This window comes from Brassica napus, chromosome A1 (assembly GCF_020379485.1).
Source record: "Brassica napus cultivar Da-Ae chromosome A1, Da-Ae, whole genome shotgun sequence".
Taxonomy (NCBI): Eukaryota; Viridiplantae; Streptophyta; class Magnoliopsida; order Brassicales; family Brassicaceae; genus Brassica; species Brassica napus.
The window spans coordinates 12,993,395-13,005,902 of record NC_063434.1 but is presented as its reverse complement, the minus strand read 5'-3'; the positions used below and the strand labels follow the sequence as shown (position 1 = coordinate 13,005,902).

The window sequence follows — 12,508 nt, the reverse complement described above, 5'->3', positions numbered from 1 at the left end:
AAAGGAAATCTTATTTCCTAGCTGGCAAGCATCACACAACATGAGTGTGTTTCCCTTATTCAGTTTTATCGCTTTATTCTTGAGAAGGAGTTGAAGGATGTCTATGTGAGGAAGGTCCAGTCTTTTTTTCATGTCTCAACACATGCAGCTTGTTGACGTGTAGAGTAGAAGGCTCGAAACCGTCCATCCTTCAGCACATAAAAATCCTTGTCTTTTTCGTGTTCTATTAACTGATTTTCAAATTTTCCTTTACACACACAGATACAACATCAGAGATAAGCTCACAAGGAAAGTCTGAAATTATAATTATGAAACCGATAAAACTGATTGAATGATAGCAAGACAGACCAATAAATTCGTAAGAGGGAGAGTACCTTTGAGGTGTAGTCAAGGCAATAGACCCAACATGCGTGATAGGTAGGAAGTCCCCATTCCCAACGATGGCTTGATCATTCCTAATATAAGGCTCAGAGGAATGCAATTGCAAAGCATTCTGAATATGGGTACCACTCCTATCCAGTAAGCTGATCTTGGTCTGGTACCTTCATTGTTGTGATAGCAGTATGAATGTTCTCCAGAGATTGATAATCATGATCAAAGCGGTTGTAACAGCGAGCTGCAAAGGAACCATATCGTCCACAAATCTGACAGGTTGGTTTGGTTGAGGATGATCCAGAACTGGAGCTATTGGAAAACTATAACTGAAAGCCACACCCTTGAGTGGAATAAGAGTTATAGCCGCAACCTCTATAACCAACCACCCATGTTACTGTAGTTACCCCTGATTTTGGTTAATATCACAGTTTGGTTATAGACTTGAAATTTTTCATCAAAGTTGATGAGCTTAAAGACCGCATCTTCAAAGTTCAACTTGGGTAGAATGTTCAACCACAGTAAAGATCGACTCATACTCTTTTCCTTGACCACTAAGAACGCCATATATCATTTATTGTTCTGTAATTGGACTATCTATTGAGTCTAACTGATCACTATACTCTTGACATCACTAAACTATTCAGCCATAAACTTTTGATTTTGGACAAGCGTTGAAGTTTTCTCTGCAGATCTAGTTTTCTTGTGGCTGAAATACGATTGTACTTATTTCCAAGACTGAACCAGACCTCATGAGCAGAGTAAAGGACCTAAATAGAGCGCAAAGATTCTTTTGCGAGATAACTGAACAACCACACCATGACCAGTTGATCCTTCCTCACCCATTTGAGAAACTCCGAATTTGCGTGCCTGAAACCTCATCACCATGACGTACAGTGATTGTTGGTGATGGTCGAGCAGAAGCACGATTAATAATCCAAGACTGACGTGAGAAGAAGGACTGGAATTGCATCTTCCATAAGAATTTGTTCATCAAGAAAAAAATTGTGTATAACACGCTGAAATATACTCAGAGATGAAGTTGAAGGTGGATCAGAATCCATGGCTCTGATACCATAAAGATTGAGGGTGACAACATAATACCAAGACAAAAAGTTTAGCTTTTATTGTGCTTTTCAACTTCAGAACAAAATATAACGTCATTGTTTTATTTACACTAATCTTGGATCTTATCCTTTTGGTAGACATCAGCACATGACGACACAGATATTGAGGCATCAAAATTTGTAAGATACACTAATCAGGTGATCTTTCATGTCTGTACGAGGTAACGAGGCTCACTTCTTTGTGCTGCTTTGAATTGTTGCACGTTGACTGCTTTATGCAGAGACTGAGGAGAAGTTGAGGTGGTAATGGGCTGAGCTTCCTTTGATGATGGGGCCTCTATCGAGGGCCTAACATGTTCTACTCTGTTATCATGAATAAAAAATGTTAAAAGACATAGGATTTCGCTGATTTAAGTTTTTTGGTAAATTTGATGATAAAGCACTAATACTAAAAAAAAAGTATATTATTGAAGTTATATGTTTTTATTGGTATAACTATTATAACTGATTAGTACAAGAAAATTCTTTTATAAATAAAATTATCATACAAAATTATTATAATATTATATAATTTGTTTATAAATGACACTGTATATATATGTCTATTTATAGTATATCTATACTATTTTTATATTTTTGTTAAAAATAATACACCCTCTGTTTTAAATTATAAAATATCTATGATAATTTTATATGTTTCAAAATATAAGATGTTTAAAATTTCTATGTAGCATTTAATTTTATTAAAAATGTGCAACCAATTATATTTTATAGTGTACTTTATAATTTGGTTAACTTTAATTTATTTTTTTAATGTTATTTTTTAGCTAAAAGTAACTTTCTTAATGTGTTACTTTCACCTAAAACATATTTTATTTGGAAACATAGCGGGTATTAATAGTCATACCAAGATTGAGATATATAAAAGCCATTTAAAGTATGATTAAGGTTTCTCACTGTTTTCATGTTTTTAGTTTTTAGATTTCGGTTTAAAATTTTAACTTTATTTTTGTAATAGATTTTATTTTTTGAAAAAGATGAATGGTAATTGTTCAAAAAAAACATGAATGGTGATTTTTGATTTTTTTTTCTTGAATTCAAGTGTTAGCTTTTTCTGTATTTTCTGGTTTTTCTAAATTCGATTTATGCTTTATTAGAAAAAAAAATATTATTTTTAGAACATTAACTTTTAAGCTATTTTAAAATTCATATTTAAATTACTAAAATAGAAAACTATAAATTTTACAAATAATACCAATAAAGTATTAATAAATATGAAAATTCCACATAAAAAAATTTGATCAATTATTTAATTTTATTGGCAAGTTTAAAAATGATCTTAATATAAATTATTTTTATATTCTTATGTTTAACAAATTATCTTTACTATACATAGGGCCTAAATGGTGTAACCGCAGCGGTTGCGGTTGTGGGAGTTTGCGGATGCGAGAGTTTGCGGATGCAGGAATTTTCAAATGCGGGTAGTTGCGGTTTTAAGATATTTGAACGACTGGTACTTTGATTAGAAATTAGTGCATTTGCGGGATACTTATGACTGGTTAACCACTAAATACAATAGCGGTTAAATAATAAATTAACAATATTTACATTTTATATAATTATAAAAATATTAAACATCATAATCATATAATAAATATAAAAATTATATTTTTAAAATCTATTTTTAAATTTTTAAAAATTCTGAAAATATTTTCATTTTTAAAATTTATAATATAAACTAAAATATAATAGATATATTTTAGTATTTCTATTATTTCAACCTAAAATTTTTATTATTATTATTATTTTTGTATTAATTACTTTTTTTAAAGGAAAAAAATATTATCCTCCAGCAACCGCAAATGCTTGATGAAATCAGATTTTGAATTTAAAATATTCAAAACAGTTTGAATCGCTTTAGAACGGTTCGAATGATTATCGCTAACAACAGCTTTTGTGGTTTGTAGCGGAGAAACCAGTCTATGCCTATAGTAATGCATGAATATATAGATCTCTTTTTAAAAGAAAAAAAATAATCCAACGACAATTACCAATCAAGAAAACATGCATGGATTTTTATATTTTTTTATTAGAAATATTTATTTTTTTTAGAAAATTGGTTTTCCTATATTGTACGAATCTATGTCAAAAAATATCTTGATTGGTAAAAAAAAATAGATTTTAGAAAAATAATAACCAAAAACTATTTTTAAAATCACATACAATCAACAAAAGTAGTCGGAGTCTGAGATGTGGTCGGTTTTTGTGAAATACCAATAATCAACAACATCCAACGTTCCAAACTATACACAATATATACTTCCACTAATAGACAAAATATATTGTCTAATTTATTTAACCACGCGTCAGTGATCGAGTGGTCAAGGCGTTCTGTGGATATTCAAAGAATCCGAATTCGAATACGCACCACACCAAATTTCCATAGCATGTAGACATTGGAACTTTCACATTCTCTATCCGGAGAATGGTTAACCATTTTTTTTTTAATATATTGTCCAAATATCCAACCCAATTTATATTACTTTTCCAAAAAGATTTTCCATCGGGCAAAAAAATGATTTAATAAAAAGAAGATAATAAAATGAAATATTTAATATTTTTTTACAAAATACGAGAAACCCTAATAGGCAAACCGTTAGGAAAATCAACGAAAGGAAAAGCAAATGGTTGATCATCTTCTGCTAATTCCCAATTAAAATTAAGAACAAGATGATGAATAAACACTGCCATTTCTAGCTTCGCTAACTCCGAACCAGCACACAGCCTTGGCCCTCCTCCAAACGGCATGAAGTTATTCCCCCACGTTGAAAAACTACCAGATCCTGACGAAGACGACCCGCACGCTCCGTTGTTTTGCTGCTACGTAAATACAACAAACAGTTTTGATGAAACAAGTAGCACAAAAAAAGTGAAGAAGAACACGTGCTTGTTGGCACCACCCCACGTGGGTCATTAATCATCTTACCTTCCCCACTCACTCGTAATATCATGACTCCCATTATTATTACTATTTATTTTAAAAAGTATTTTCCCACAAACGTATTATTTTCTAATTCGTCGATTTGATAATTGATTAATAGAAAAGTGGGAGCGGTCAACGTGGCAGAATCTAACACACGTACAAGTCATCGGGCGTGTGAGATCCGTCAATGCCGTGGTACCATCGTCCGTCAAATCTAATATACCAAAACTCAACTCTAAATCAACGGTCACGATTAACACCTCACTGTGGGACCCATACTTATTGAGATTAATGCAGTTCCCACGTCATTAAAGACATACCATCCTACTAATTAATTGTCTTCACGTACACCACCACGTCTCTTCTCTCTTTACTTTAATTTTCACAGGATTGTTTGATTTATATGCTTCATGTGATTTACATCATTCATGACGTGTTAAGATCTAACTTTGAGAGATAGTTAATAAATTGCCTGATTAATGGTTCTCGTATGGTATCTATAGATAGGTTAGTCAAATGCACCCATGACGTATCAATTCATGCATCGATGAAAACTATATACTTATTAAGAGCATGAGCAATGGTAATATCTACCATAGTCTCTTGCACTAAAATAATAATAAACAAAGAAAATGTATGAAAGAGAAAATAGAAAAAAAAAACAAGAATCAATTGTTGCTGAAGAAACTTTCAAAAGCATTTTAAGAAACTATGTGTTACGTGTTTTGAAAAAATGATAGTGCTGCTTTTTAAGATAATTATTTTTGTTACATAACTAAACTACTTTAGTATACTAATAAAATAATGTCTTGAGACTCACCTTAAGAAATTTATCACAAATGATGCTCTAAACAATTAGTTATCGAATAATAGTTACCTGTTGCCATCTCCAAGGATTAAAGAGATTAGGCTCGTCGTAACGAGAATTATCCAAATGTACGGCTGAGATCACTGGTAACACTTTCCACCCACTCGGGATATCGTATCCTATTTTTCCAACATTAAAATAAAAATTATTTTATATTTTACAACCAATAAGATTTGGATATTTCGGATTTTGTATGTAAAGTGTTACCTTTATACCGAACGTCTTTGAGTGCTTTACGATGCAGAAACCTTACTACATTTCCTAGTCGAAGAGTTTCATTTATTACCTACAAAAAAATACAAATAATAATTAATTTCCATGATAAACAAACTAAGAATGATAAAAAATAGAAATGACATACACACTGAGTAAAGTCCATTTTCTTGTAATCATCCCAATTCAATTCTGACTCTCCAAGCTCCTTCTTGCCCATCGCGATCTCAAGATGCTCTTCCTTCAAAAAGTTGAAATCAAATAAACATAAACAAATAATAACCAAAAGAACATAAGTAACAATTAAATAAACTTATAGTACGTCTTAGTATTATTACCCTAAGTTCTTGAACGGCTTTAGGACAAGCTTGCAAGAAGTAGATAGCTAAAGCAATGGCGACGGAGGAAGTCTCATGTCCAGCAAATAATAAACTGAGAATAAGATCGAGAATCTGCTCCGTTGATAGATTCGAATGTTTTAAAACCCATCCCAAAAGATCATCATCTGTTCTATGTTTTCTCTCATAATGATGGTCACTTTGACTAATCTCTGCTTCATCCTCTGCTTCACCTTCTTCTTTAATCTCTGATTTTCTCTCTTCCATTTTCCTCTCAATAAACTTCAGTATTGTCGCTCGTGACTGCATAAATATTTTTATTTGAAAATATATACAAATTACTAATAAAAAAAGTAAAAGGAAAAGAAACATTACCCATAATGAGAGGCTGTGCCTTTACATGAAAAAATGTTCGTAATTTCCATAATCTTATGGAATTAATTTAGTGTACCTGAAGAGCTTTACGATAAGCAGTTCCTGGGAGATTGAGAGGAGCAGAGACAACACCTTTCATGAAAGTCACATACTCCTTCTTTAACTGCTCTGTCTCTTCTTCTCCAGGATCCATACTCATTATATGCTTCGCCATTAGATTAAACGTAAACTGCTCAAATTAAAAACCATAAAACTTAAAAATTAAATAAAAAGTTTCAAAAAACAAAGACTCAATTCAAGCAAAAGATGAAGAAAACCTTTTTGGCTTCATCTTGAGCCGAGAAAACAGTCTGTTGTTGCCAAGAATCAAGAACGAACAAAGTGTGCCTCTCAACGTCTTTAAGAAGAATCGTTTTGAGACGAGCGTGACTTAGAAAGTTGAGCGATATACTTCTCATATCTCTATGCATGTCTCCAACAAGAACAAGCATCGACCATTTCCCAAGAATACCACCGATACTTCGAGGATAACTACATTCAAATAGTCTTCCTTCGTTTTGTAATATGAATCTGTTGAGCCCTGCATCAGCTGATACAATCGTTGGTTCTCCAAACAAATTCGATCTGTATATCTTCCCATGCCTATAATAAAAAATCATCAAAATTAGTCAAGTTTTGATGCCCTTGAGTTTTTAGAGATTTATTGTTTTTTTTTTGTAAATAAGAGATTTATTGTTTACTTGGAGATATGTTGTTGCATGAAGTCACCGAGAGTTGTAGCGGTGTACGGTTTGAGATAACCGATGGTCTCTCCTATAAATGGCCAACCGGATTTTCCCGGAGGGAGATTGAATCTGTGTCGACTTCTTCTCTTCAAGAGGATCAAGAAGAGGAGAAGAGATAGAAGCGATGGGAGAAGAAGAAGAGACAATAGAGTATGCTCGAACATGGAGTTTCTCTCTCTCTTTATCTCTCTATCAATCTCTTCTCTATGCTTTGCCTTTTTCTTTTCTGAGGGATTGGGAATCGGACCTCTACTGAAAAAGGGAGCTTCTGTTTGTAAGAGGGGGTTTTAAAGAAGTCAGAAAAACCTAATTTAATTTATCATCGTCGTTAATAATAAAATCCACTGATTAAGCTAACCTAACCAATGAGCTTCCTGGCTTTTGTTCTCCAAATTCATTGCTTTTGTTGCCTCGTTATGCTTTAAATCCTTTATTTATTATACTAAAAAGTAGCAGAAAGCTGCCATGCGAAAATAGGTTAACAGCTATTTTATATGATTAAAGATGCATTCGATTATAATCATATAATATATAATGATCTCAACATACACTAGAGTACGAATCTTGATTTCACTGTGGTAGAAAAAAAAAGAGAGAAATATATATTTGTATAACTCCAAAAGAATGAACGTAACCGTACACTAGAGCTAGTATAAAAAAGACCATTCGTGCTAATATAAAATTACGTTGATTATATCTATCAAATCTGAGATTTTTAATTAATAACCATTCGTGCTAATATTAAAAAAGAACAGTTTTGATAAATGCTCAGCAGAATCCTAGGAGTCCGGTACGGTGTCTCAATCGGTTAAAATTCAGAATTCCAGAAATACCCTAAGAAATTTGGAAAGGAAGGACTTCACGAGCAGGGGTAGAACAATGAAAATGTCAGAAGGATCCTTACACGAGCGTGCGGTCAAAGACAGAGTTATTAGATTATTACCGAACTGGACAGTCAAACCCGTAGACTTTTGGCATTGTCTTTTTTCCCTCAATAGGCACAAAACATTCGTTTACCTAAAACTTTTTTTCTGAGAAAATAACAAGTTTATATTCTGAATCGCTACGTGATATATTAATTACTATGATAACGGGTTTACTATTAAGATCAAGATTAAGAATATGTAATTCAGTTTATATCTTTCATGTATTAATCCTACTTATCTTCAGCATTTTAGTTTATTTATTTTCATAGTAGATAAAAGATTAAAAACTCATAATATACGATACAGTATAAATTATAGTTGAAGTATACAATTATAGCATTTCCAAAAGACAATCTATAACTTTAATATAAAGCTTTTTGGTCTCCAAAACTTTAAATTTAAACTTTTGAAAAGTGAAACTCTATATTTAAAGTTTCACTACTCAAAACTTCAAATTTGAAGTTTCATACTTTTGTTTACATTTTGGTCTCTACAATTATACATCACATTTATAATTCTTAAGTATTTTCTCGTTTATCGTATTAATCTTTAAGAAAAATTTTATCTCATAAAATTTCAAATTTTTAAAAATTTAAGTTTTACACATAAAATTAAATAAAACTTTAAAATAAGATTCAAAATATTTAAAACTATATTTAGACAACAACAATACAAAAGAAACTTAACAACAACAAAAACTTTTAAAAAATTACATGAAGACATAACTATTTTACAAATCTATATACTACACTAACACTTATAATCAGGTAAATTTGACCAGGAACCGAAGATGGTTGTTGTTGTTGTTGTTTTGATGTCTTTTTCGTACGATTCTTTCTTATTCAGATCGAATGTTTTCACTGAGTATTAATCTCATCGATAGAAGTTAAGTCTTTTAGCAATATTTATTTTCCTCTTTTACTTTCTCGTTCACATCTAATGTGTTTATATGTTTAAGATCACCAGATTTCAACAATTGTAAGTTCGTAATCTATAAATTAAAAATAAAGAGAGTCATTTTTTCCTTCGAAATGCACTAGTTGATCATATTTGCATTACAAAAGTAATTTTATGGAATAATCTAGTATTTTGCTTGAAGTTTAATATTAATATTTTATGGAATAATCCGGTATTTTGCTTGAAGTTTAATATTAATAATGGTATTTCTATTTAAAATTTATATTTCAATATAACATTTTATTAATTAACACTGTAGTGATATTTTATATATGTGCTTAGTTATTTACAAAAGTTTTGTGAATTTAAATTAATTATGAAAATACAAGGACTATAGTATAAAATACAAATAGTTTTGAAATTAAGTTTGAAGTTTTGCTTTTGAAAAATAATATCTTTGAACTTCAAATATAGAGTTTTGAAAACTTCATAATAGAGTGTCTTTTTGGAGATGCTCTTAGTATAACTTTCATGTATTAATCCTTCTTATCTTCAGCATTTTAGTTTATTTATTTTCATAGTAGATAAAAATTTAAAAACTCATGATATACAATACAGTATAAATTATAGTTGAAGTATACAATTATTTTAAGAACTTCTTCAAATATGACTCAAAATTTGTGATCAAACACAAAAATAACTTCTTTTGAATTTTTTTTTATTTTCTTTATTTATCCTAAAAAAATTATTATTAATAAAAATGTCATTATTATTTTGAAATCGTTTGTTTTAGTCATAAATATAAAGATACTATAGATTAAGGGACTTAATTATAATTAACGATTGTTTAAACCCTAAGGGCATCTCCAACCCAATTACATTTTTACTCTAAAATAGAGTAAAAGTGGATATGGAGTAAGAAATGCTTCAACCCAACTCCATATGTCACTCCATAATAAACTTTACTCCATTTATGGAGTAATCTATTTTTTGTTTGTTCATTACTCTATTATAAAAAGAGAGATGAAATAGGGTTGGAGCATTTTTACTCCATATCCACTTTTACTCCATTTTAAAGGAAAAAATGGAGTTTTACATTGGATATGCTTTAAGACACACTATAATATGATATCAGAGCTCCGATACCTAAAGACTTAAAATTCAATTTTTTTTTGTGGCCGCCTTCTGCTTTCATCACCGGCCATGTCGACTTCTTCTACAGACACTAGGTTAACGGCAATCAACTACCTGATGTGGAACCGCCAGGCCCATGCGCTAATGGATGGTTATGATCTGTTGGGTTATCTTGATGGTACGGTGATGGCACCATCACCAACGGCGATATCACTGAAAATCCAGCGTATGCAACCTGGAAACGCCAAGATCGACTCATCTACAATGCATTGTTGGGTGCAGTTCAACCCATGCTCTCCACCACGAATACTTCCGCTGAGATCTCGAACACACTTTCTTCCATTTACGCTAAACCAAGTCGTGCTCATGTGAAGCAGCTCAAACAACAACTCGATCAATGGACGAAAGGATCTAAGACCATCGATGAGTATGTTTAAGGGTTTACAACCTGCTTTGATCGCATTTCCTTGTTTGGAAAGCCTATTGACCACAAAGGTCAAATCGATTACATTATAGGAGGTCTTCCTGAAGAGTACAAATACATGGCTGATCAAATTGAGGCACGCGACACTCCTCCCTCGATCACTGAGATACATGAGAAACTGATCAACTATGAACTCAAAAAAAAATAGGCTCAGACGGCTGCAACATGCAAAATCCAGGCTCAGACTAGGGAGTCTTCAGCACCTCTCTCTCACGCGGCCAGACATAGCGTTTGCGGTCAACAGGCTCTCACAATATATGCATCGACCAACCAATCTTCATTGGCGAGCCTTGCGATATCTTGCAGGCATAACCTCTTATGGTATTTTCTTGAGCTCCATGACACCACTCACGGTCCATGCCTTCTCAGATGCAGATCGGGCAGGTGATGCTGATCATTACATCTCCACAAATGCTTATGTAATCTACATTGGTGGCAGCCCCATCTCATGGTCTTCGCTAAAACAATGTAAGGTCGCAAGATCATCGACTGAAGAAGAATATCGAGCTGTGGCTAACAATGCCTCCGAACTTGGATGGATCTGCTCACTCCTCTCTGAAATCGGTATCAAACTCCTCACCTCACCAGTCATCTACTGTGATAACATTGGAGCAACCTATCTATGTGCAAATCCGGTCTTCCATTCTCGGATGAAACATTTGCTCCTGACTACCACTTTGTTCGGGGAAACATTCAAGCTGGAGCAATGCGTGTAAAACATGTCAAAACTAAATATCAGCTCGCTGATTCACTTACAAAGCCATTACTTTGACCGTTATTCACTGAACTAAAAAGCAAAATTGGTGTCAAAGAACTGCCTCCATCTTGAGAGAGGGTATAAGGATATTATGATTAAGGAACATAATTGTAATTAACGATTGTCTAAACCCTAAGACACACTGTTTATATATTGTAAATCATTTTGTATAATGAAGTATTCAGCATTCTATAATAATACATCCTCATCTTTGTTACGTATTTACCAAATTGTCATCGTCATCAATACATCAGTCACCATTAACAACTAAAATTAAACTCTAAATGCATATAAAATTGACATCTACATCTATATATCACATTTCTTACACTCACAAATCATTTCTCATTCACTTTATCTCTGATTTCATTCCAAAATTCTGACTTTTTATTTCAGAATTTATAAGTTTATTAGAACTATTCAAATTTATGATTCTTGATCAAGAACGAGTGGATAACATTAGTTAATAAACTATGTGTGTTTGGAGAAACTAAGCATGAATCTCACCGGATCTAAGAATGATATTTGAATTTTTCAGATCTATTTCCCTAAGAAGACTTTTATATAATGATTATATCTATAAACCTTAAAATTAAATATTTTAACTAATAGTAACAAAGACTTCATTAACCGTAAAACTAATTTATAAAATGTTTAATATAAACAAAAATAAACACCTATGTCAAAGTTTAATTTTTAAAACAATATTCAAGGTTCCAAAATATAATCCTAAGAATACCAACATTACTTGAACATATGTTATCAAACCCTAACTAATGGATAATTATGACTTACAGGCTATATATATTTATTTATGTGAAAAAATTTATTAAATTTTATGTTTACATGATTTTAATTCAGTCTTCATCAAAAAACAAATTTCATAAATTTTTAAATTAGTTTTAGGATTAAATACATGAGTAGACTTCTCGGGATGTATTTTAGCATAAGACTTTATTGTTTATAAAAGAATTCCGATGATTATATCGTAAAAGTGTTTACATATTTTTTGTTTGATCATGAAAAATAGTTGTAATTTTTACTATTTTTGTAGATTATTTTTTGCATTTAATTGAATTTGGGATGTAGATTTTCATTCAAATTCAAGTTTATGTCATTTTTAGCAAATCTCTTAATTTAAAATATTAAACGAAAGATAAAATACACAATATATAAATATAAGTATATATGAAATCTCCTATACATTAAAAGAGAAGCATTACAACATATTAACTATGACACATATCATCACTAAAATGCTTCTTAAAATCCTTAGAAAAATATGTTGGTCGAATAAATATATATTATA

General features: G+C 31.5%; 1 protein-coding gene across 2 annotated transcripts; it reads right to left on the bottom strand.

Moving 5' to 3' along the window:
• Positions 1-4,018: 4,018 nt before the first annotated feature.
• LOC125575243 (cytochrome P450 90B1-like) lies at positions 4,019-7,266 on the bottom strand. Of its 2 annotated transcripts, none has more exons than XM_048776407.1 (8): positions 6,957-7,266; positions 6,534-6,858; positions 6,293-6,445; positions 5,842-6,144; positions 5,652-5,744; positions 5,498-5,576; positions 5,300-5,409; positions 4,019-4,319 (listed from the first exon to the last, which is right to left on the bottom strand). In XM_048776407.1, the coding sequence occupies exons 1-8, from the start codon at positions 7,163-7,165 to the stop codon at positions 4,062-4,064; spliced, it is 1,530 nt and encodes a 509-aa protein (XP_048632364.1). In that variant the 5' UTR covers positions 7,166-7,266; the 3' UTR covers positions 4,019-4,061. The 2 variants fall into 2 exon arrangements, with proteins under 2 accessions (XP_048632364.1, XP_048632367.1); XM_048776410.1 differs by having other exon boundaries at positions 4,019-4,316; positions 6,957-7,265.
• Between the last annotated feature and the right edge of the window lie 5,242 nt (positions 7,267-12,508).